Raw genomic sequence first — 27,665 nt, forward strand, 5'->3', positions numbered from 1 at the left:
TCAGTAACAGTTCGACTCAAAAGTCCAAGAAAAGGGATAATTTAGTGAGTATCGTACATTCTTTAAAAAAAAAAAAAAAAACGGATCGAGGTCCATTCACGTTCCTTAAAAAAATCCACCACTGGTCAGACAAATTTATGTAAAAATGCAACCCGAAATTTTTAAGGTTACAGTTTAAGTAACTGGGAATATTAATCTTAACTAGCAGAAAACTAGGACTATAAATGAAAACAGAACTTCAGTTCACTTTTATGGAGGATAGAATAGGTTGGTTGTGAAGAGAATCAAGTATAAAGGAATAAAAATAATGGAAAGAAAAAATGGAGAAGGAAAGGAAAGAAAAAAGAGGTACACAACAAGGAAAAGAGAAAGGCAATACGCTAGAGGGGACCGATAGAACAAAGTAAGGGAAGACATTTGTAGTAAAATGACCCTTGTCCAAGTTTTGCTGGCGCTCTGCACCATCGCCTGTATGTGACAAAGGGATTACCTCCGTGGTGGTTTTCAAAAGGGCTTTCTGTATCTAAAAAACTCTCACTTTATTTTTCAAATTCCTATGTTGATTTTTAAATGAAAGTTCATGTTTGAAAACTCTGCTTATGTGTAAGGGAATGACTTTTATTTTAGAAATGTACTTTGGAACATGCACACCATTGCTCAGTTTAGTGCTCAAAACCTCAGAGATGCCCCAACATTCCAAACCTGACAGTCTTTTCTTTGTAAAGAAATTAGGGCCGTCTCTTTCCACAGTACTTGAAAATCACATTTGAAATCAGTCTTCATGATTTCAGAAAGCCTTGAAAATATGTCTGTCTGCTTGAGGAATAATCTATTACCATAGATAGTTGTCCCTATCCTCAAGAAAACAATGTAGATGTGCCCAAAGAGTCAGAAGCTCTCAAAGGAACATCCAATGTGGGTTACAGAGGAAAAACTGTCCTCCTGCCTAGAGTATGTATACAGAACAACTGCACTGAATACTGTACCCCAAGCCAAACTCCATAGAAAGGTGAGCTCTGCATCAATCCAGCTGGCTTAGCAGGCTAAGAACCCCACCTACTCAATCTGCCTTGACTCAATGGCTTGCTTCTTTTTACTCATCCACTTACCCATCCTGTGTTCCAATAAACCAATGGTCCTTACTCTATCCCTCAAGACCCTAAGCATGCTTTTATATGAAAATTCATTAAATAATGTACCACTTTCAATATATTGATCCTACAAACTGCAACTCTGTGAAGTGGTTCAACACGATGTCATCACTACACAGCAACTTGTTTCATTTACAGTATCTGTTTCACTTCTACTCATGAGCTAATATAATTCAATTTTTTTTAACTGCACACAGGCTGCTAGACACATGTGCATGGCAAATGGAATCTGAACTTAGCTTAACAGCCTCATTTATTCCTGATGGTTTAAATTATTTCATCACAATTAATGACACCCCCTCAGCTTCCTGTGCAGCGCTGCCAGATGTTCAGAGACCACAAAGCCACTCTCTTCTTTGACGGCTGGTGACAAGTCGTCCTCTGAAGGACGTTCCCTAGGTACACGGGCCGGATGACACCTCCATTGCTTAGCACCTCTCTGCCTCCCAGAGTAACCATGTTGAGGAAAAAGCAGGAAGGCATGAGAAACCAGCAAATGCATTAGCAAAGGCAAATTACGTGAAGTGATCTACACTCGGAGGAACTTGGCTCCTGCCACAGGAGTTCTTAACCTTGTTGTTTTATGAAAGAGCTCTTCACCTCCACCTTCCCAGCCACTGGCATCCACTGAGTGCCTAACATGGCGTCAGTCCTCAGAGAATGTCAAAGGACAATAAAAATATAAACTTTTCCACAGGGATCCTTTTTGATTTTGACAATGTTGTTTTGAGGAGTGTTGTTTAAACTTAACACCTTCATCGTGATCATCATCTTGTTTTTGAGAGAGAACATGTTGCCAGTTTATCATTATCTGTATTTTCAATGATAATTTTCTTCTATCCTAATCCACACATACTTCTAGTTGAAACATATAACATATTGGCAACTTGTGGCAAGCAGTTTTACCCCTTTACCTTTTTTAAACTTTACAGAGAGGTATAATATAATGGATATACAAAAAGTTACACACATTTCATGTATATGTTTTTGATGAGTTTGGTTTACCTATCTGTCTTGGGCTTAGTAGGATTTATTCATTTCAAGGGCTGTTGGCTTTTTGTTTTTCTTCTTGTTAAGTTTTGCTGTTTTGTTATTTTCTCAAAGAACATACTGAGAAACAGACTTCAGACTTTTCTTATTTTGATTCTAATAATGAGCAAAGCCATTTACTTCTTTTCTTAACAAAAACCAAAATTCTTGTTCAATACTGAAATTCAGAAACAATAATTATCTTATATTCATCATTTTAAGTTCACAAAAAAATATAAATTCACATAATCACAGGTAGGTAAGAGTAGCTAACAGGGTAGCAGAAACAGTAAACATACTAGCACTGATACAGTAAGAGTCCAATACTACAGCTCTAATTTGGAAAACATTTCCATCAACTAGAGAACATGTGGCAGACATTTTATGGATTATTTTTTAAATGTTAAAAAAAAAACACAAAAAAACGCTGATCTTATTCAGGGAATAAGGGACCTTTTTCTTTGCCAAAAAGTGTAATAGGAAAACTGAAAGGCCACCTGTGTCAGCCCACCCTATAGTATGAACATAAGCTATAAGAGTATTTTGGAAAATATCTTTAAACTGAGATGAGAAAAAAAAATCAATATCAATACAGATTCCAAGCAGATGCAAAAGGCTTCTGTGCATGTTAGTGATTATGTGTGTGGCCTGTACAGCCTAATTTCAGATGCCTCACAAACTCAGTGTACTTTCTCTTTTATAAACTCTTTGGGATTAAAACTAGGACCTCATCCATATCAACTTTGACAATAGACACAAATACAGCATAAGCTAATCAAGCCAAACAAGTTTAATTTCCCCCCTCATAGATGGCTCTTTTAATCTTAAATGCCTACTGAATTTTATAGACATGCTACACTTAATATTTTGACAGTTGTTTATTAAAATTACTTTCCTAGGAAGTTCTATGAAACCAACAGTGTAGTTTGTATCAGAACTGAGGCGATCAGAGAGAAGTCAAGATGATGGCATACTTGCAGCAAGCAGACAACAATAGGAAACTCTTAGCACTCCCAGAGTTGCATCAAATTTTCCATGGACCGAAACTAAAATGAAATAGTTCAATTACTAAGAGGTAGATAAGTAAAATAAACAACTAATTTCATACAGTGAAGTTGGGAGAGAGTCATATGGACCTCATTCTGTTGTCTCCAAACACTGTATCGGAGAGGAAAAAGGAGCTGAATAAACTTTAAACTCTCATGTAGGGATGTATTGCTTGTGTGTCCCTGGCAGATGTGGAAAGGAGATGAAATGGGCAAGGGAGAATCAAATATCCCATCGCTGCAGGTTTGCTGAGGGAAAGAGCACTGCAAAGATCTCACATCTGGCAATCATTTGTCAATAGCTGGAAAGAGAACGGCAGGAAACTTTCTGGCTCTTGGAGAAGATGAAAAGACAAAAACCATGTGTCACACACACACACACACACACACACACACACACACACACATTCTGCAATGGTACAATGACTACTACACTTATTCTCCACCCCTCTTCTCCCCCCCTAAATTTAATGATCTTCAGATATACTCTACTCCGTGGTCAAAAACATGCAGTCACTTGACTTGTTAAAGCTGCAGTGTATGTACATTTTTCAAATAAACCCCAGGGCTGATGTTAGAAAATCAAAATCAGTCAAGCATAGACCGCCTGGTACTTTGGGCAGGAATCCTTGTGGTTTAGTCAATAAACAGAATCTGAATGAAAGACACCACAGTAACTAGACAGTAACGTTTTGAACAGTTCTTAACCTGAAGGGGGGTTGGGGAAGGCGGGTGCACTAGTGACCATAGACATAAGGTCCACTTAGATGGCTCGCTCTACCTGCAACATGACTGTGTTTAGCACAAGGTCATCTGCTGTTTCTAACACACACACACACACACACACACACACACACACACACACACACACAGAATGAACTTGTATTTGAGGAATGTTGTGAATGAATTTGCTTGTTGTTGTTTTTTAAATAATTATACCTGTTTAATAGGGTGGGAAGGGGAAACCTCAGATTCTGTATAGTGCATGTTGGTCATAATAATATAGAAAATTTGCTGGCTTCATTATGAGTTCATAAAAATGACCAGTTTTGCCCTAGCAGGTTTATTATGCAATAAAAAGTTTTCAAGACAACCCACACAAAATTAATTAACTTCTCCAAAATCATAGGAATTTAAATCTGGTCATGGTGATCGATAGACTTCAATAAGCAGCTTTCAGTCCACCCTTACGCTGCATTTAACTAGCAGCAGCCAGCCGCCAGGCTCATCCCTGTGATTCCATAAGTGAATGCTGCAGGTTGTTTAATAACCTGGCAAATTCACAGTAGCTTGTCAAATTATTACAGGAACAGTGTCATCACTAAACAAGCCTGATCACGGTTAATTACAATGCAGACTAGAGAGCAGCCACAATTGTTCATTAATTACAGGAAGCACCTCATTTAAATTTTATGGAAATTTACACTTGCACCCCGGTATGTCTGGGAAAAAAAAAGTGATCCTTCACGCATTCACAGAAGAAAGGAGTCTGTGGTTTATGAAACATCACAGTAAATTGTGTCTAATCTGGTACTGAAATATTGGTTCATTATTTACTCTAATTTTCTAAGCACTTTAGTGGTGAAAAATATCAAGTCAATCCCACATCTTGAATTCCCAACCAAGAAAGAAACTGTTGGGTTAGCTGTAACAACTTAATGCAGGATGAAGCACAGTTAGACTCAAAAAGTAACTTTTCTCTGATTGAAAATACAATATTTAATAGCAATTAAGGGAAGTCTAAACTAGAATAACCACTTCCTAGAAAACAACTACATCAGAGCACAATTTTTTGCTAATATCAGTTAACCTCCAAAGCTAAACAAAGTACACAGTTTCATACCCACTTCAAAAACCACTGAGGAAAATCAACAAAATTAGACAGTGAATCTAAGTCTTGATTTCCAGCTACTTTTCAAAGTTAAGCATATTAACACAAAAAGCCAGCAGATACCCTCGCAAAAGTCAAGTCAAACACAGACTTCCAGGATAAAAGTTACTCAAAACCAAAGATGCGTTCATGAAAGAGTGTCAGGGATCTTGAGATTATTAAGCAATAAAGTTGCTAAGCCATCTGAAATTTTAGGGATAGCAAAAAAGAGTGAAAAGGAAAAAGGTAAGAGCAGAAAGGAACTCCACCAGTCATGAGAAATTATGTCAGTTAAAATACAAAAGTAAATCAGATATGGGTGCACTGTATGTCTAAATGAAAATCCTTCATAGGAAAGGATATAAATAAACCATTGCTCCTAAATCGAGGTGTACAAGAGGCTGTTCTCAGAATCAAGAGGCCAAACAGCAAATCCTCTAGTGGATATAATGCCTGGCCCTGGGGGACAGCCTGAGATCCAAGTAGGAAAAATAGATGCCTCTGGCATGTATTATAGTGAGTTCCCTGGAGTGCAGAATTAGACGAAAAACTAAGAAATGGCTCGTTCCTGGGGCAGGGGGGAGGAAGACCAGAACACATGCCATGGCAAGAATGAAAGGACTCTAAGCGAAAAACTACTCCCAAAATTGTTAGTCGGTGAAGAACATTATTAAGTGTCAGGTTTTTTATGACTGACATAATATGGATATGTACCAGATATTATTAAAATGTATGGAAGCCATATTTAGAAAAGAAGAGGAAAAAAGAGAAGGAAATGGTTCAAATGGGTCCCAGTTAATCCACCAATTCACCGTACTTGACTATCTTTGAATAGAATCAACCTTTCCACTCAGTCTGCCAAAATAGTGTTGCAAAAGGAGGAGCCCAATAAAATGAGACTCATTTCTTTGCCCAGGGGCTTGGTCTTCTTTGCAAGGACCGTGCTGAATTGTCAACTCTACAAATGTTTAACTACCTACAACCAGGGTTTCACTTAAACCAGTAAATATACATTTTCTCTCTTGGTATGTTAAAATAATATGCTCCATTGGTCTCTTTCAGTTTTATTTGACGCAGTCACATCTGCAAAACCCATTGCTTTTTGCTCCATAACTCAAGGTTCACAAACAGATTATCCAACAACCACCCATGACAGACCATTCCAGGTGATGTGTTTGAAGAACATCACTCGTCCTACCCAAGGAGGTCAAGGATCAGACCACTCTCCATGAAAAGCCTTCCATCACTCTGCATTTGTGTGTCACACACAAGCTGTTAGCTTTCTAAAACTGGGAAATACATGATCATGTCTCATATGTGTCACACCTGCTTTTCTGTTGTACCATAGCCATACAACACCCGGGCAGTACCAGCTTGTGGCACAGCAGAGCTCAGGTGGTCTTCCCTAGGCCAAGAGCAGGTGTGCAGGAGATGGTATACTCTTCAGTACCACAAAAACTGAAACCTCCTCCTACCACCACTTCTACCTTCACTCCAACTGTGAAGAAGTCAATTTTTAAAACTATTCTCCTGTCTCATATGGGGTGTCTAAATAGTAAAAATGTTTTAAGACCAAGCTTACCATGCTCATCCCATCAGTCTGAAAATTTAGAAAGTGATGCCAAATGGAGTCCCTAAAAAAATATTATGTGTTTGCTCATGCTAGGGGATGCCATCCATGTTACAACTTCAGCCAGTATCTTTGCATTACTGGCACACACATCCCTTAAATCCTAATAGGCACATAAAAACAGAGCTAGGTCTTCGGCCATGATGTCATATTTACATTCTTAATCTGATATACACCAAACTACTTCTAATCTCCCAAGACCACATAACATGAACTGAATTCCAAGTAAATACTTTCACTGTATTAATAAACTTAATATTGTGTCACAGGACATATCTCCTAATACATGAAAAGGGAAGATACTTATCATTAAATCATATTTTTCTATACAGTGCCCAGCTGAATGGCTTCTATTCTCCTGACCTGAGGGATAATAATGCAGGAAGCATGACTTGCTCACCATGTGTCTCCAGTGCCAAGCACAGTGCTGAGCACATGATACTTTTAAAAGATAAAAGCTAATATTTACTGAGTGCCCATTATGTGCCAGGCCCTTTGCTAACTACCAGGTAGAAGTTAGAACACTTACTCCTTATAACCACTTTGGGTGGTGAATCTCCGTTTTATAGATGGGAAAACTAAAGCTTAGTTTGATAAAGTAACTTGACAAAGGCCTCACTGTAACTTTGTCAAGTGAGGCAGAAACCATGCTCTTATCCACTGCAGTATGTATCATTTCTTGAATGAGTAAATTAATTATCTCCAGTTACAGACAATTTATCCTGAAAAGGACCTCTCATTGCACACATGCTACCTTGGCTCCTCTTTTACACCTGTCTCAACAGTTGTCCAACTCCTGATGGCCCTGCTATACTTGTATGGCCTTCAGGGACCACTGTGTCTGTCACACCACCCCCAACTAATAAAGCAATAAGACTCCAACCTGGACTTCCAGCCTCTGGTCTGGCTCCTCCAGGTTTGGGCAAAAGTCTGCACCCAGCACTCTGCCAGCACATGCCACTGGAACCTGGGGGAACATGGCCAAGTTAGATGCTGGATGTGGAGGCTGCTGAGAACTGCACAGAAACACATTAGATCCAGAAAGAAGCAGGGACATCCCAACTGCAAGTATGAAACAGGCCATCATGACTCCATTGGTTTTTGACACTCAGTATGTCAAGTATATTGTAAATACCATGTAATCAAGTTTATGAACTACCAGAAGGTAAATTCCAAGAATAAAAGATATACAAAATTTTTATTCCCCCTTGTATCCACAGCATGTAGCACAAAGTAGGCATTATATAAATATCTCTGGATGAAAGCAGAGAAGGTTAACGTAAAGAGAGAAAGAAATGTAGAATCTCTTCTTGATACTGGTGACTCTTTTCCCCTCTGTCATTTAATTTGCTTAAGTGAGAGTGAAAAACATTGCATTCTATAATGAATAATATTCCTTTTCACCATTTACCTGATCAAATTTATTTTTCCTATTCATGGAGTAGGTTAGCACAGACAGATTCTGTTTATCAATACTTGTTATTTATTTACTATCTCTAAATTTTATTGAAGAGGCTTATTTTATGTCTGTTTCCATAATAAAAATGATAAGAAAACAACTATAATTTAGAACATTTCTCTATATCTAAAATTCTACACTGAAAGCCACTTAAGATTCCCTTTCAAAACTAAATTAGCTAATTAGTTGATCTCATCCCAAAATGTCACCTACTGTCACCTACTTACTTCATTTTAGATTTTTTCTGAGATAAAGACAAAAGGATTTAGATTCCACCTGAACCTGCTTTCTGCTTTTTAAAAAACTTCTCTGAATCACTACTCAGCATTTCCAAACATACACTATTTTTATGAATCATACAACTATGTAGTTCAGAATCTTGGTCCATCAATCAGCTTCACCCTGTCTTCTTTCCCCATCAGAGCCCACCTCTGCTGTTTTGTTCTGTGCTTTAACTCCACTTAGGATTATCTGTGCCAGTCAATTTTCTTTGCTCAGAGATAAGTTTTCAGCCAAGTATGCTGCCTTAGAAGGTATTTCCCTCTTCTTTTGACCCACAAATCAGTTCACTTCTCTAAATCTAAACAACTTTCAATAAAGTCCACTTTGCAAGTTCCTCACTGAATATTACTAATATTTAAAAAGAGCACTGAGCCGATTCTTCATTTGTAGGACCAACTCTCCAATTTCTTTCAAGTCCTGCATTCTCTCTTCTTGCCTATGTCCCTAAGGTGACATGGGCAGATTATCATCTTTCTTTGAAATTAACTGTTCTTTACCCACAAATTTCACACTGGAGCCCAAAAGGAGAAGGAAGAGAGTCACATTTACTGAGCACTTGCGGTCATGCTACCCTGTGGGCACCTTACATGCAGATTAACCTGTTTTTTTCTTTGCAACTTACAGGATATGAGCATCTCCATTTGACAATTCAAAACACAATACAACACAACACAACAAAACAAAACAAAACCAAGGCTTCAGTATAGGTAACTAGCTCGACAAGACTGAGAACAGGGGTGCCTGGGTGGATCAGTCGGTTGAGCACCCCACTCTAGATTTCAGCTCAGGTTATGATCCCATGGTTTATGGGTTCGAACTCCACACTGAGCTCTGCACTGAAAGTAGGATTCTCTCTCTCTTCCAGCCTCTCTCTCAAAATAAATAAATTGTTAAAAACTTTAAAAAAAAAGCATGAGGCCTCTTAAAAAAATAAAAAGACAGAACATATTTCAAAGAAGTTAATGAAAAACATGCAATAGTTGCATTTAGTGGCTTACATTCTAGAGGCATTTGCTGATGTTTCATTTGAAAGAAATTACAAAAAAGACAAAGGAAGTGGAGAAGGTGTGTTATCAAGACCTACTACTTGCTTTGTGGTCTAGGACAACATAAGCAATGTGAAAGGAATTTAGCCTCTAACTTGAGGAATGAGAAAGAAATGGGGCATGGAGAAGAGCAGAGACACTGTGCATGTGTGTTGTGGCACATGCAGGCTGATGCTGATGCCACCCCTCAGCTGACATATGGAGGGGCACTAATGAGTTCTGCAACAGTAATTCTCCCTATGGGGCAATAGAAGAACTGGGGGAAAAATTCATCTTAGAATATTCCACAGGAAAAGAAAACCCAACACACAGCTTCCTATAAAACCTCAATATATATGATGAGTTAACTGATTAAAGCAGATTCCATGAGCCAGAATATATATATTGTAAATTAAGTGTAAATAATACTTTATTTTATGTACACAAAACAAATTCCCACTTACCTTACTAGTATTTGACTGTATCACCAATACTAAGTTTCTAGTTCCTTTTTACCACCCTCTGCCCCACAGAATACATTTTATAAACACTCTTGAGAGGAAAGGAGAAAGTTAAACAACTACAATTACACTCAATTACAACGTCAGACACTTAGAAATACACAGTTTCTGAGAGAGAACAAAAAGGTCTGTGAATAAGTTAGAAGAAAACAGTGCCAGGCTACTAGAGTGTTTCAACAATCCAAATCACAAAAAGAACTACACTAGGGACGTGACTTAGCACTCAAAAACTTAGAATCCTAGAGTTTCTGAGCAGAAAAAAAAGCCATCAGGATCCATGAAAATGGACTCCCATATTTTAAAGATTAGGAAATTGAGATTTAAAACAAAGCTGCAGCTTTACTAATGGGTTCACCATTTAATAATACTCTCCCTCCCCCTTCATTACATTTAGTGGCATTATCAGGTAAAGAAAAAAATTTTAAGGGGAAAACAAGCTATATCTGTTTCTTAATTCATCAAAATATACCAAGGAAAAACCAAAAAATATAAAAGTTGGTAACCTAATTAGTTTTAACTCTGCACACCTAGACAATTAGGCCTTTTGATTTACAACCCTCAGTAGTGAGACAGCTAGCTATAAGCGATCAAAAACATGACTGACAGATACAGCAGACATAAATTGTCTGGCTCCTTATTATCACTCCAGTTTAAATTAAGATAATAAAATATGGTGTGTACCTAACCATGGTTTTCCTGGAATATAAAATTTAAATTGATTTGGAGAACTCCAAATCTGCTTTCTTTCATGCTGGTGTTCTCTATAAGGATTTTCACAAATGTTTCACAGTGGTTTTTATCTCTGAAAAATGGTAAGACTAAGGGGACATCATATTTTTTTATGCTTTTTTGCATTTTAGTATCTTTTGCTATTAAATAAAAACATTTATGTTAAAAACAATAAAAAATATTAAACTCATCGGCTAATATTTCTGAACAGTATGCCACAGGTTTAATTATGAGAATGGTAATTGTCTGGTACTCATCTAAATTTCATTGTGCTAGAACTGTAACAGGAAGTAAGAGGCCTTGAAAGGGACCCTCTAAAATCCCCTGGGTAAGCTGAAGCTGAGTGCATATCTACTCTCCAGGACATACCTCAAAGGAATCATGGTGTGTGAGAGAGCTATTTACAACTTACTTTGTGTATAATCAGCAGAAACAAAAGATATGACAACAAGCATAAAGGCCTCCCTCTCTTTCCTCCTTTCTCCCCTCTCAGGGGAATTCAGCAAGGGAGGGCCAGTGGGCATTCACTTCAGTGTCAAAAGGGCTTCCAGAAAACACATTTTCTGTGGGGCAGGGAGGAAATATGGCAGGCTTCCTATACACACACACACACACACACACACACGCGCGCGCGCACGCGCGCTCTCTCTCTCTCTTTCTCACACACACACACACACACACACACACACTAGTTCTTTGTTTAGTGAGATCACACATAAAAATTGTTAGGGGCCAGACTTCTGAAAAGAAGACTGAAAAAGCCCCACAAGAGGAGTTACTACTCAAAACAACTGAAACTGAATGAGGCAGAAGGTGTGTGTACCGAATGGAAGAAACAAAGGGACACAGAAATGATAACTTGAGAAATGAAACATGTTACCAAGAAAAGGGATTACACAGTTTGGGATGCTTCTTGCAGAGTCAGAGCCCATTTGAAATTTAATTTCATTTTTAAACATGAAACATTCAGGTAGTCATTTGCCTGATAGGCACTATAAAAATTAACTATCAGGCAAATCAGTCATTTGCCTGATAGGCACTAAATCAGAGCCTAAATAAACAAACTAACTTCCATGTCAGCTCAAGACTCTTCAGTTAAGCTGGCCACAAGCCTGGATCAGTTCTGAAGTGTGTGTGTTTTGGTGACTTCAGTCTAGCAGTTGCAGGGATGAGGGAAACTATTTGAACCCATGAAAAACTTGGAAAAGAGTGGACAGACAAAATTTGTTTTAAAAAACACAGAGAAGGAGAGAGAAAAACCAAAAAGAGTCCCATCAGAAGACTGAGGGACATGGCTGGGTACAAGCTCTGTCACATTCCAAGCCAGAGAGAAGCATGGATAGAATCAGCCTAATTTCAGTGGCTAGACAATGCCAAGCAGCAAGAGGAAAAATTACTCAGATAACACAAAGAATTCAGGAAGACCATTAAGGGAAACAGATTTGGCAATAAGCTAGTCAGGAGCTCTTGTGAGAAAGAGCAGAGAAAGAAATAAATTAATTACCCAACACTGTAAAGATAAAGATGTACACTAAACACTACATTTGCTACAAACAAATGAACACAAAAAATAAAAAAGAGGAAGATGCACTAAGTTGCTGGATGTACAGATAACTTACATCCTAATTTTTCAGGCTACCATTTAACTAAAGGACAACAATCTGGGCCTAACCTTTCTGAGCTGTGGAACCCCAGCCTAAGATTCAGAAGGGAGAGGTATACAAAACCTAAAGCTCAAGAATGAAAATACTGCTTAACAATCAGAAAGGAACTGGTGAGTCGAAACAGTATTGATCCAGTCTCCAATACAGAATGGCCAGAAATATGCTAGTTCTTACAGAGGCCTTAGATGAGGCAGGGTTGTATCAATAGGAACACGGTAAGAATGAGAGACATATTACAGAACTGAGCAGGACAGAGGACAGTCCCCTCTAGAGTCATCTCAGAATAATGAACTACAGGATCAAGCGGCAGAGAGCAGAGAAGGGTCAAGGAAGTGATTCTGCTACTCAACAGGTTGACAGACATAGATGATTACTGTGGGGGGGGGGGGGGGCGCACATCCTCTCAGGAGCAAGGTACCGTTTAACTGAGGCTCACTCTCCCTCTGCCTTGGGAGCTGGTCCTCTTGGGTGAGCCAGGGCCCTAGGCTCTGTGATAGGAGCACCCCTGCAGGCACAATTACAGGAGATTTTCACAGCCACAAACAATACCTTGGTTTTATACTGTAAATGTGGGATAGGATGTAAAAATCTTTCTTTGCTGGTGACACCCTGGAGAGCCTGATGGACCATGAATAATGTTGAAATTACATAGAATCTTTCTTCCAGAGCCCTCAAAGGGCTTTACACATAGTATTTATTTATTCCCCTCTCAGACAAATAAGAGAGACGAAAATTTCTATCATACTCTTTTTAAACAAGAAAACTGAGGTCCATCACTACAGTCCTCCCCCACATTTGACAAATTGAGTGAAACTGAAATTAAAACAAAGTTCTCTCAACTACCACGCTAGTATTTCACTAGAAAAGCCTCCTACCATATGAGAGTTGGCTTATTTATCCAATTCTTGATTTACAGGGGTTTTAGCACTGAAGAAGAAAATGTGAATGAAGTTATTTGTAAATGTGCCATGCGGGCTTTACACTTAAAGTACAGAATCAGATTATTTTTCAACTGGTTTACAATCACTCTTGTAAATTGAGTATTTTGGAAATTTAACACTTCAGACTATTGCTTATGGGCATATACACCACATTGCCAAGTCTGACAAGTGACATTAAGTGAAATTTCAAGTATGCTTATATATGCCCTGGTTAAGTTTCCTTCTGTACTCAGGGCTCATCTCCAACTATCCTAAAGGCAGGTAATATGAAAAGAACATTGGCTTGGGAGTTAGAATTCGGCTTTAACCTCAGAGGCAGTAATTGTAAAGCTGATCAGTAAAATACCAATCCAGAGCCTTGTTTCCTGCATCCGTAAAATGGGAATAATTGTTTTTACTGTGTAAGGTTGGCTAGGTTGAAGGAGATAACACAGATAAAGCATGCAGTAGGGACACAGTACTAGTAAATGATAAGGGCCCACACACCCACCCTCAGCACACACTCTCATGAGAGCTGAGAAGTTTGAGACCAAGAGAGGGATTTGGGGGAGATGAAGTAAACCTCAAGTATCAAAGGAATAATATAAACAATTAGGGAAACTAAAAAATAATATCTATTCAATTAGTCTCAATTAAGGGCCAGGTCAATCAACCTTCAGAAGGCTTCCTAGAATGCTGTGTTGAGAAAGTCTATATAAAGATCTGTCGAAACTGTAAGAGATTGGGCATTAAATTCTTCACTGGGGGAAGGAGCAAGAAGCCGCACATCTCACACTCCTGCCCCAACCAAGCCCTTCACAATGAAAACATAAGGCAAATTTCTGGGTACTCTTTCATGCTAGCAGCCTGACCTAAGAATTAAATATACAGAGCTTCCAGGAAACATAAGCGAATACAATCTGAAGAATCTCTACCCTTTTGGTGGGGGGAAAAAAAAAACTGAACAAACCAGCAAACGGATAGAAAAAACCAACAGTCTAGGCAAGTGGTTCAAGGTATATTCCTCATCCAAGCCACATTATTAGCATCAACTGGGAACGTGTCTGAAATGCCTTTGGGACTGAAGACCTGAGGCCCACTGTGACAAAACCCAGGGTGCTGCCCAGCCATTTGTTTATGCAAGCCTGCCAGCCAGGTGATGCTGAGGAGCATTAACATCGGAGAATCACTAGCCTAAATAAACAAGAAAATAAATAATAACTGGGAAGGCAGTTTAGATGATAACTTAGTTTTAGAAAATATATGCCTCTTGGGGCACCTGGGTGGCCCAGTCAGTTAAGTGTCCGACTTTGGCTCAGGTCATGATCTCGTGGTTCGGGAGTTTGAGCCCCACATCGGGCTCAGTGCTATCTCTCAGTGTGGAGCCTGCTTGGGATCCTCTGTCTCCCCTTCTCTGCCCCTCCCCCACGCACTCACGCTCACTCTCTCAAAAATAAACATGAAGAAAAAAATTGTTTTAATAAATGTTTAGAAAAAAAGAAAACATACGCCTCTTTTAAAAAGTAAGGAAGAGGAGAGAAGGAAGAAGAAGAAAGCATCAGGGCATAAGTTCCAGGGTGTCCCATAATCTTACTCTAAAGGGGGCTCTTAAGTAAGAAAGCCAAAATGAGTTAGCCATTGGCGCAGTGGTCTGTCCGACTCCACAGATGCTGCAAACATCAGAAGAGGATGATTTGGGGATAAACATTAACTTTAGCATTTAAACTGAAAGCACTTTAAAATGATCCAGGTAACCTTGAACTCAGCCACTGGGTTTGTTCTACTCACTCAGTTTCCCTCCCTGGTTTTCCACAGTGATCAAGAAGGAGGATAAATGTAACTACGTAACTATCTCTAATGAGGGGAAAGAGGCTATTTTGCGTAATGATCAGGAAGCCACTGAATTTTTTAAGTGGGGGGCATTATTTTTTTTTTTTAAGAAAGGAATTTACTTTTGAAGAAAATAGGTGTGTTTTACTTGATCTTACTTCATTAGAGGCACAAAATGGTACAAATCAAAAGGGCTTCTTTTCTCCCTAAGTTTAACAATATTAAAGAAAAAAAATGTATGTGAGAAAGCAGAAAAAGGAGTCTGAGGGAGAAAATAAGATACAAGACTGTTATGTGCCAGACAGTGAGAAAACAAATATTACCCCCCAAAAAAACTCAATGTCTTAAGTTACCCAGTAAATCATCTCCATTAAACTTATATGGTTAAAAAAAAAATTTTTTTAGTAGCCATACATGGCTTAAGAGGCAAAATACAAAGCACTTAAACTAGATTTAATGCACAGTGGTTGTCTAGAGATACAGATTTCTCTGGACTAGCCCCTTGCCCCATTTGACAGGAGTCAGACTCACTATGAAGAGTGAGGCTGAAGGAGGCCACAAATTGTATCAACAGACCAGAGGAATTCCGACTACTGTAAACAGGAGAGCCAGGGGAGCCTTTACCAGGCTGCCAAAGTGCATAATGCAGCATGCCAAAGATCAATGAATCAACGTGGTTTTCTTTGCATGCAAAGTTTGAACACAGGTAATGATAAGAAAGGAACGGGAAAGCAGATTGAGTCTTGCTGTTCCATACAGTAAAAACTTTCCCAATTCAAACATAAGTCATACTGTGTGTTGCACAATACCCCTCCAAGCCTGCTGAGGACCTCAGCCCAAAAAGAGAAAATGCCTAAAAATGTACAAAGTTGATTTCTACAGAGTGTCCACCCTCCCACTAACCACAGCCCCTACACCCCATCCCAAGTCCACTGATCCTAACTGGGGTGAGATCTAGGGGAGATGAAATGCTGTACTATACTCGGCACCAGACAGCTAAAAAGTGAATATAAATCCCTCCTATCAGGGTCATTGCTTTGTTACGGGAGGTGGGGGGGGGGGGGGGGGGGTCTCAGCAAGTGGTGAGAAGAGAAAGTAAAAGAGAGTTTCTTAGATTTTCCTTGGGGAATCTTACAAAGTAATTTTTCAAATATTTTTTACTGCTAAAATCTAGTGGCTTTAGAGGCTAAAAGAAGCAGCTTAGTAGACAACAGAATGCTTTATAAATGATAAAACACATAATTTTCTTTTCTGTTTGTTTTTGGTGTTAGTAGCCTCACACAAAGAGCTACTTATGTCACCAAGTTACCTAATGATAAGTAATGCTATAACACACCATTTTCTCTTTACAGGCTTCCCTTTTGGTGATGTGATGCTTTTCCCAGGTTTCATGGGCCACTTGAATGAGAATTGCTCCCAAATCCCTCCCCATTCATTACCTCTCATGTGAATTTTAGTCCTGCACTTTCAAGCTCCCACTAGAAATTTCCAAGTGTCCGTTAACACCTGGAGCCAAACAAGCAAAGCAAACAGGTTCATTGCAATCCTGTCTCTACAGCTGTCTACTACAGCTCTCCCCTAACTTCTGTCTTTGGCAATGTTATCATCATAATCCTATCAACAGAGACTCAGAACCACAGATCATGATTAAAAGCCTTATTTCCCAAATCCAGTAAATGGGTTTACTGAAAGCCTATCCATTCTTCCTTTTCAAGCTCTTCAGCTGCCTCCCCCCACCACGCACACACAGATCTCTCTCCTTCCAGATCATTTCTAACAAGTACATGCTAAGACCTTTGCCATAACCCTTAAAGTGATAATACCACCTTTATCATTTCACACTCATCAACCAGTGCCATGTATCACCACTCCAACTGTCAAACATATTCTCCTAGATGATGTTTAGATTTCCCCACAAATTACCAATTAAAGTTTCTTCCGGGCCCTCTGCAACCTAGCTCTTTCTACCCTGCCTTTCCAGCTTTATCTTTTCTTCCTCCTTCATGGCAAATACTTAATAGACAGTCTAATTAGACTACTGGATGTCTCTTGCATACTGATTTGGACTTTCCTAATGTGACATAGTTTTCATGCTGCTCTTTTTAGAATACCTTGTCTTGCATTATACTTTTGAAATCTTCCTATTTTCCAATGCCACTCCTTCTAGGAAGTTTTCTGATACCCCCAGGCAGGAGAGACCTCCTCCCCCAGTGTTCTACCACCCTTTAGGGATCTCAGCACTACACAACTTTGGACTGTAAATATGTTTTTCTTTCCTTAAGGGCAGGAACAAACTTATTTCTCTTTGTATTCCCCCATAGCGCCTACCACACTGCTTCACACACACAGCAGATAGTCAACAAATACATGCAAAATAAATAATAAATAAATCTCTTAAAATTCATAGTGGCACCAGTAAGCCAATGCTACAAATACAGTGATTTTAACTGTACTTTTATTCCACCAGATCTTCAACAAACACCCTTAAGGCAGTTAAGGGCCAATAATTCCTATTTTATAGAAATTCAAGATGCAAGGAGGTTACTATTTATGCACAGAGCATTCTTCTGAGTATAATTTGGCCTGTAAAGATTCAGTAACTAATGCAATGTCACCCTGTTGATTTGTGGCATGTTTCCATGGAAATAATAACTTCTCTTGCTGGACTCTCCGTCCAGCTTACTTGAGGATACCTCTAAAACCTGACTCCATCAAAGCAATCTTCTAGAGATGAGAAAATGTACAACACTTTCTCTACAATATAAATGTAAGAGATGTTTCTCTGCCCCGTAAGTTGTCAACATATCCTGAAATCTAACGTAAGAATGATAAAAATAAATACTGGCATATAAAGCCTCTTAGTTTAAAATTTACTAGGCTTTGAAGTAGAAGCAGTTATGAAAACCTCCTTTAATAAGATCTTTAAAACATGTATTGATTGCCATATACCTGGAAAGAAAGTACTCAACCCATTACACTGCCCTGAGATAGGAACACATTTCTAAGATATTATGAGAGAAGCATATAGCCAACCGGAGATAAATTTCCATCTCCCATCAGTGTCTCCTCTGTTTCAGGCCAGGAGTAGACAACTACAGCCTCTGGGCCAACTGCTACCCTGTGATCTACTTTTGTAAGTAAAGTTTTATTGAAATATAGTTACACCTATGCCTTTATACAGCCTATATGACTGGCTACAAAGACAGAATTGAATAGTTGATAGAAAAACCACATGGCTGCCTAAAATATTTAGTCTTGATTCCTTTATAGAAAAGGTTTACCAAATTTTGTTTTAAACTGCAAAATTATACCTCTTTCCCCAGCAACACCACTTTTAAGAATTCATCTTTAGGAAGTAAGAATACAAGTGCAAACAAGAGTGTGCATATTGAAGCAACACTCCTTTTAAAAGAAAAGAGCTGCCAACAATCTCAATGTCCACAAACCAAGAGTCCATTAAATAAATTATGGTACAATGATTTACTAGGAATCCATTAAAAATTATGATGGACATCTAGATTTACAGACATAAAAAGTTATCTATGATAGGGCTGAGTAAAATTTAAAATGCAAGTCATGTATCCATAATCCTTTTATGCTATTGACACCTATCCTTCCTTTGCAAATGAAAATATGACTAAAAAGATGTTAATGAAATGGTTCCTTGGTGGTAGCTTTTCAGAAAGTTTTTATTTTTCCTTTCTGCAGTTTACTTAATCAGATCTGTAGAAAATGAGTATATCCTTTCTACCAACACTATAAAAAAAGTTTAAACTATTATAAATTAAAATCAAGGTGCAGAGTTTAGATTCTGCATTTAAAAAGCACTAAGCTTTTCAGAAAATAAAAGGTTGTGTTTTTTTGGGTTTTTTTGTTTTTTTTTTTTTTGTATTTTTTGGTTTGGGCAGGCTTCTAGTTTTGTTCTTGCTGTTTTAATTGTTCTTTTTTCTTTGTTTTAAAGACAAAAAGGCTCTTAGGCTTACCAATAGCCTGCATATCTAGGCACTGGCATTCCCACTTTATATAGCAACCTCAGTTAGGATGGAAAAAGTCCCCTGCAAAAGCATGCATGGGTTAGGAAGAAGAGAGGTTAACAGAATAGTCCTCTGAATGGAAATGTATTAATTCAATCAGTGTCTTACTTGGGTTACCATAAAAAGGTTCATAAAGTACCCAAAAGCCACATAAGATTTTAGAATTATGCTGCTCAGTGGCTGATTCTCAGTGAAGAGTAAGAAAGGAGAGATCTGTCTCCATCTTCATTTTCCTCAACAAAAGTATTTTTTAAACCAGCAATGAAAAGGCCAAGTATGTACATGATACAAATACTAAGAACCGAGTACCACCACTGATAATGAGACGCTAAGTCAACACCGCATAAGGCTTGAAAACTAACCACAAGAATAACAGAAGGAGAAATTGCTAATAACAACCAAAACAGCTCACTCTCTCTGTGCCAGACTTTACAGGCATGATTTCTAAGTCCCACTTTATAAGTGAAGTAACTGAGGTTCAGAGAGGTTACAAAACTTTTCCAAAGTCACATAAAAAAGAGATAAACTGAAATGCAGATAAATCTGCCTCAAAAGTCTAGACTCTTCCCACCACACTAGCTAATGAAATAGAAATTACATTTCTAATGAAGTACTATATAAAATCCCAGTATAAATTTAACAAGTTAGAAAACTTGAAATTCCTGGTTTATAAAGATATTACAAAATTACCATGTCAATTAATTTGTTTTACAAGCAGTTTATTTTAAATAGTGTTTTCTACATTATCTTCTCAGTTAAATCTATCAATATTCTTCATCTTTACACTTACACATATATACGTATATACCTTTGCAGATAGCAAATATAAAGCCCAAAAACTTTCATACTGAAGTAGAGTATGGATATATTTGTAGACACAGACTCCAGTTAGACAGAAAACTGTGACTTGGTCTTTTATGACTTTTCCCACAGTAAAATTATTTCATTGCTATGGATTAAACAAAATCTATGCCCTGAAAATTAATATGTGAAAAGCTGTACAATGACATAACTAATTTTTTTTTTTTACATTGGCATTTAACTTATACTATTTTTCTCTTAGATATATTCTCTTTTAAAATTATGCATAGGGGCGCCTGGGTGGCTCAGTCAGTTGAGCATCCAACTTCAGCTCGGGTCAATGATCTCACAGTCTGTGAGTTGGAGCCCCGCGGCGGGCTCTGTGCTGACAGCTCAGAGCCCGGGGCCTGTTTCGGATTCTGTGTCTCCCTCTCTCTCTGACCCTCCCCCGTTCATGCTCTGTCTCTCTCTGTCTCAAAAATAAATAAACGTTAAAAAAATAAAAATAAAAATAAAATTATGCATAGGAGCGCGTGAGTGGCTCAGCCAGTTAAGCGTCCAACTTCAGCTCAGGTCATGATCTCACAGCTCTTGAGTTCGAGCCCTGCTTCTGTCTCTATGTTGACAGCTCAGAGCCTGGAGCCTGTTTTGGATTCTGTGTCTCCCTCTCCCCCTGCCCTTTCCCCACTCGCACTCTGTCTCTTTCTCTCTCAAAAATAAACAAACATTAAAAAAATTTAAAATTATGCAGAGACAGGGGCGCCTGGGTGGCTCAGTTGGTTAAGGTCTGACTCTTGATCTAGGCTCAGGTCATGATCTCACAGTTCATGGGTTTGAGCCTGACATTTGTCTCTGTTCTGATGGTGCTGAATCTGCTTGAGATTCTGTCTCTCCTCTCTGCCCCTCCCTGTCTTGTGCTCACGCACTCTCTCTCCCTCTCTCTCTCAAAAAAAAAAAAAAAAAAAAAAAAAACAAACTTAAAAATATAATAAAATTATGCAGATATTGGCTTTTCCTATGAATTCCCCATAACTGCACCTCCAAACTCATAATAACTAAAACCCTTAACTCCCAGATGGGGAAACTAAGGTTTTGCTGTGCCTTCGTTTTTGGAAGTGTGGGAGTACTAGGCTTTGGTTTTCTGATCAGGTAGTCAATGGATCTCTGGTAGAGGCCTAAAACATAGGACTCTGTAGCTGTACCCCTTCCATTTAAAGCACCTCTGATTTTTGTCAGTTCTACATATTGACTTCCTTATAAAATTTAATTTGAAAGAAGAAAATCCCCAGAAGATTGTACAACTACTGTTTTTCTTCTTTCTTTTTTAATAGCTGCCTTAAGTTACAGATGGATTAAAAATTAAGACAGAGGAAAAAGCAAAGACTTTGGGGTAAACTTTTCTGGTTACAGATTTTGGAACTTTATTCCCTCATCTGTAAAAAAAATAACTGTACCTGCCCTGAATGCTTTTTAATAACTGAATAAGATAACATGGGTGCCATGTCTAGCACACCAGCTGAGCTAAGAGGTAGCTATGAAGTTGTTAGTTTTTAATCCTCATTCTTTTACTGTTAGTAACAGATGAAAATAAATGCTAAGCCAAATATTTATTTTAGATCTGAAGATGCAGTATGTTCAAACTAGGATTGGCTAAAAGAAACTAGATGTTAAGCAAAATAACAATGTTAATCAAAGGTCATCTGTAACAATATTGAAGTACCACACAGGAGAACACAATTACTTCTGATAAAACATAATACAGGCTTAAAAAGCACTAAAAGCAGCACATTTTGCTCAATAGTTCTCAAGCCCTATGCAAGACTATAAATGAAGATAAAATATTGTGCAGATGTACATGTATGTTGCTTGCTACTATTTTGTTTGATTCTGAGAGGTGTAAACACTACCAGCTTTAGTATGACCCTAATTCCATGAACACAAGTGAATATTCACAAAGCCAGGGACAGAGGTGGGGGTCTTATCTACACAATCAAGCTTCAAGCTCTACTACCAAATGATAATGATAATGAGTATAATAAGGCAGGAAGCTTCCATTCAGGCACATGATTAGAAGTGATGATACAGATGTCCACAGAACTCAGCAGAATTTCCCAACTTTGCCTCCAGTCTAGAGCTAACCATAACTGGTATCACAGAAATAACAGTAATGTACTGACATCCACAAAGGCCAACCTGGTGAGAACTGTGCAGAGTGGCAAAAATGCAAAACTAATGGATGACACAAGAGGATTCTCAGAAAACAAAACAAAAACAAAAACAAAAAACCAAAAAAAGGGAAAAAAATCGAAAAAGGGAAAAAAATAAAAGAAAAAAAGTGTCTGCCAATGCCTACCCTCCCTTCCTTTAACTGAAGATATTAAAACATTTCATTTAAATTTACCTCATTGTTCCCCCAAATTCAAGCTTCCCAAGGGCAAGCTGAAAGAAAGGGATATACAGTTTACTCAATACCTACTGGGTCCCAAAGTTTCCCATGTGTTATCTCATTTCATCTTCCTGACAAATCCTCAAGCTAATTGTTCTTTTCCCCATTTCAAAATTGAAGAAAATAAAGACTAGAATTACAGTGACTTATCCAAGGTCACAAGACTAGTTAAGTGGCAACATTAGACTCTGAAGTCAGGTCCCATCTTTTAATCTTACTCCCGAGTTCTGCAATACCAAACACTCATGTCAGATACAATGGGGCCAGGAAAATGCTGAGAGAACAAGTACTGATATTAAAAATCTTAAATCAACTTTAATTTTCTTATTAGATATGATATAGGAGTAATTCTTTTTTCCTCTTGGATTATGAAGGAAAATTTTTAATAAATCAAATTGGAAAAGGTTGAAATAACCACAACATCCTTTTTATAGTAAAAAACTGCTTCCATGATCAAGATAACATATATATTTTTAGACAATCTAAATGTACATGATAGATTTTTTTCCCCCAAGTTTGGCAGTGTTAAAGAGTTTTTCTACTATTTAGGATAAAGAATTAATTTTGAAACTGGCTGTAACAGGGAAAAAACTCCAACACAAAGTAAGTTTAATATTCTTCTGAAAAGTGCACTATAAAATCTGCAACTAAAAACAAAAATCACCAGAAGAAAACTCCCAACATCACTTACATCACTTACATCCAACAGAGTAAAAAGAAAGAATTCTTAGTTTAGAGTATTCTTTAGGATGTTACGTAAAGTATCTAATCAATTCATCTAAATTCTGAAGTGCCGCATCCATACATAAATCTTGATTCTTACTACAGAGTTAACTGTTTATTGGTTTAAGACCTCCCATAGACAATGAATGTATCTGTTTGTAAAGAACAAACCATTATACAGATAGCATTAATCCGATTAAACTCAGAGGTCTATCTGGACAAAATCATCACCTGACAGAAGTATATAAACCACTTCACAGAAATACATAAAAATATATAAATTTCTAGTACATAACATTTTAAAAAATAACTTATTTATCAAGAGAAAACTATCTTAGTTTAACAACTCTACAAGTTTTTCCTTGTATCTGACAGTGATCAGAAGGTCTGTGGACATACAGGCACACACATACACAACTCTATATACGTATATATATATGCATTATTAACAGGAAGAAAAATGACACATCACAAGAACATGCAAACAAAAAAGTATTAAGGTTTGAAAGTAAAGAGAAACTAAAAGGCAATTCAAAATTAAAATTCAAACTATTATGGTATCTTTACTTAGGTAAGCCCAAGAAAATCCGTATTTCTCCTATTCACTGGGAAAAAATCAGGCACATGAATATTTTATAAAGTCACAATGTAAAGTCAGAAGGCTGTTTCATACATCCGCACTTTAATCTGTTGTAAATTAACTGGAGTCAGATAAATCGTGAAGCAATCCTGAGAGTTACATGTAACATGCACAATTACAACCAAAGTCAAATCATACACACCCTCAGCTAACTGTAAGCCTAAAACAACTGGAACAGCGAATGAGAAGGCTAGAGTGTCCCCTGGAGAGGGACTGGGGTGGGGGCAAATCTGCAAAGTGGATAAATCTGATACAACTGGAAAGCCTGAAAATGTCCTAAAACCCTGAAGATGCTCACGTGGTTTCACAACAAAGTCCCTTTACAAGACTCACAGCCCAGATGACTTGCATCTTTTAAACTGCCCTATTTCCAGAATTCCTGATTTTAAATCACACTGGAAACCTCTGGCTGCAAATGAATTAGAATGGTTCAGTTTACCCCTTCTAAACACCAAGGGGGAAAAAAACAAGCACCATACTGAAGTTTGTTTTGTTTAAACTGGACCTTCTGCATTCTGAAATTGTATCCCTCTAACAAATATAAACCGTTATTACAAAGAAATGGTTAATAAAAAAAAAAAGAAAAAAAAAAGAAACCAGACTAGCCAGTGAAAGGAATGAGGGAGTAGTAATGGTAACATACAGTACCATGAGCTGCAGTGGCCTCCCAGTCAGTGGTGCAAGGTTAACAGATCACTCTTGGCCTTCAGGCAGACAGCAAAACACAGCCTGGGGAAGGGGGGGGGGGACGGGGAGGGGGGGAGACAGGGACCAAGGCCGGGGGAGGGGGCTCTTGCTCGGGTAGTTTACACAAGAAGGCAGCTCAGCTCCTTTCTGGCGCATTCCTCCTCTCTATCTCCCAACCTCTTTGCGTGTGTCTTGTCATATTTTCTTCAGCTGTTAATTGTCCAGACTGCAAGACTTTAAACAGCCACAGTTTAGGAAAAAGCGAAACCCTTCTAAGTGACCATCACAGCAAATCAGCTTCATGCTGGTGGGTAAAATTTTCCAAGGGAAGTGTTCTTCTGATAGTTCCTGAGTCTCTAAGTCACCCCCACCCGCCGCCACACACACTCCCCTAGAGGGCTAAATGCACTGTGGCAATAAAACATTCATGCGACTTGGAATTTTAACACAATGCCATTTCCCTAGTTTAACCTGAAAGGAATGCACTAGTCACAACAGACTACATCATCCTGCCATTAAACCCTGCCAAGGAACCGCTTTTTTGGCCGTGCTGAGCCAGCTTTGACGGGAAAGGAGTACACAGACCCACACAGTGAGCACAGAGGGGCCACCTCTGCTTCCTCAGCCTCATCCAGCAACACCCTGCTCTTGAACATGACCCTTGACCCTTCGCATTGTGACCGGCTTGTGATGCATGTGTCACTCTGGAACTTCTGCAGAGCCACACACTGCGCAGGCCATTTGCTGCTCCCTCTCAACAGGACTTGGGAGGATGCCAAGAGTTCTTATTATTACTGCTACTATTGAAAGTCATAGGTTTAAGTGTGGGGATGCTTTTTCTCTGTGTCCCAGAGTGGTCTGCTTTTCTGTTTCCTTTGTTTGCTCAGGACTTTTTAAAAAACAAACTTTGCATTTGCATTCATAATTAGATTATGATTACTGACAAAATGGTTTGCTTTTGGGACTACTTATCAAAGCCGCCAGTTCTTTTGCATTTAAGTGACATTTAATTTAGATTTACAAAATACAAAAACAGAAATAATTCTGATTTCTCCTGAGAATATTAGAGAAAAACTCAAAGGTGTTGAATTCTAAAACATCCACACTTAACCATTTCACACAAAGCAAGTAACGAATTAGATTTAAAAAAAAAAATAACTCTAGGTTCATTGATTTATTACTGGTGCAGAGATTTCTGCCTTCCAGGGAGCATAATTGACAAATCAAAGAAAAATAGATGATAATCAGACGAAAAATTTAAGTCTTAAAAGTTTTTAAATGTTTTCATTATTTTTTAACTCTGTTCTGATGCCAATTTGGCCCTTTACAACCAATCACAACAGTATCTTTACTAATTTTGTAAGTTATCAGATACCATCATTTTGCCCCCCAAAACCTTTTTCTTCATCCTCAACTTTTCTTCCACTATTAAAGTATGCCTTCCAGGGGCGCCTGGGTGGCGCAGTCGGTTAAGCGTCCGACTTCAGCCAGGTCACGATCTCGCGGTCCGTGAGTTCGAGCCCCGCGTCAGGCTCTGGGCTGATGGCTCGGAGCCTGGAGCCTGTTTCCGATTCTGTGTCTCCCTCTCTCTCTGCCCCTCCCCCGTTCATGCTCTGTCTCTCTCTGTCCCAAAAATAAATTAAAAACGTTGAAAAAAAAAAAAAAATTTTAAAAAGTATGCCTTCCAGATTTTTTTTTTTTTTTACTTTTCTGATCATTAACTATTTTCATATGGGGCACTTTCACTTTCAACTTTGCCCTATTATTTTGGCTTTATTATTCCTACTTTCTGCTATAGTCCCAGGCAGTTGTAAAGAGCTCTCCTGCTTGCCCTTGACCTTGAACTACAGCCAGGTAAGCTGCGAATTATCCCTACAAAAGGCAGAAGGTGTTCCAGCTTTAATCTCCTTGAGTAAGGCCATGTGCTCTCCTCAGTAACAACTGAAGAACATCTTATTTCATGGAAGAGAATAATCTAAAATACAAAATGATCATCTCTAAGCAAGTTAACATGCACATGTAAAATAAAACCAAACTGTCTTCTTTAGAGTAATTTTTGTCTCCTTAGTAGTTGGAATTAGTCTTAAGCCCTAGTTAAAAGAATTTTCTTCTTTTTCTTTCCTTTAAACAGACATTATCAGGCCTTGAAAAGTCATTCTAATCCCTTCACCTTAGCCAAGCCATGCTAATTCTAGACAGGAGGACAGCAATTGATACAAAAAAAAAGAGGAATTATATTTGACTTGGGGGACGGAGGGTGGGAGATCAACCCAACAGAGAAGCTTATCAAAGATTATCAAAACCTATATTAAATGTTTCCATTTCAAAATGTAAGTGCTGAAATAAACTCATTTTAATCTGTATTAAAACAGTAATAAATACATGATTTTTTTCAAGTTACCTGACATCAACATATATTCATATTCCAATTCCGATGTTTTATTGGGAAACCTAGTAAAGTTGAAGACAGCACTAAGTCAAGATATGAGATTAAAATTATAAAGGATAATTTCTCTTTAAATCCAGACAGATACACTTTTTTGATGGTATCAAATTAACCAATACAGTGATCCCAAAGTATCTAGTATAAACATTCAGAGAAAGAAAAGAGTGAAGGTCTGTGAATATTACAAGAGGCATGTTAAATCCTCTCGATTGTGATGCATTTCCTGTGAAGACCTCTGGAATTTTGAGATACATCACTCAAAAAAGCGATAATCCATCTCATTCTATTTCTCAACAAATTGTCAAGCAATTTTATAATGTAGTCACTGCTCCACTGATACAGTGATGCATCATAATGCAGAAACCACAGCATGGAACAAATACCACAATGAAAATATTTTATATGAAATATCAACAGCATAGAACTTGCTAGAAAATAAAGTCCTATCAGTTCTCTGAAATGCAAAAAGTTGCAAAAATCCAAGTTTTATAGAAATATTAACTTATTTTGGTGGGTACATTAGAGATGATCAAATCTGTGATAACCGTTGGTGATCTTCATTTCCTCTTAACCAAAAGAAAACCTTACCATGTGCAATGGCATTTAAAAATACAAGTTTAAAAGTTTTGTAAGCTACCTTTTAATTTCTAGAAAGCAAAATAGGTGAGATTTTTCTCACTGACTTCTATTACAAGGAGCACAAACACAAGTTCATTTATTCCTTTCAAAAAG

The 27,665-nt window shown here is 38.0% G+C and overlaps 1 protein-coding gene across 12 annotated transcripts in view; it reads right to left on the reverse strand.

Moving 5' to 3' along the window:
* The window catches only part of BNC2 (basonuclin zinc finger protein 2), a 433,693-nt gene that overhangs the window by 246,117 nt on the left and 159,911 nt on the right, over nt 1-27,665 (reverse strand). For 6 of the 12 annotated variants that reach the window (XM_060609708.3, XM_060609702.3, XM_078436772.2 and 3 more), the window contains one exon: nt 7,610-7,693. The exons of 4 other annotated variants lie outside the window; for them this stretch is intronic. In XM_060609708.3, the coding sequence (XP_060465691.1) occupies nt 7,610-7,693 (84 nt within the window). Of the gene's footprint in view, nt 1-7,609; nt 7,694-24,448; nt 25,123-27,665 lie in introns of those variants that run through there. 2 more of the 12 variants (XM_060609704.3, XM_060609707.3) reach the window with 2 other exon arrangements.

Source organism: Panthera onca, chromosome D4 (genome assembly GCF_046562875.1).
Source record: "Panthera onca isolate mPanOnc1 chromosome D4, mPanOnc1 haplotype 2, whole genome shotgun sequence".
Classification (NCBI taxonomy): Eukaryota; Metazoa; Chordata; class Mammalia; order Carnivora; family Felidae; genus Panthera; species Panthera onca.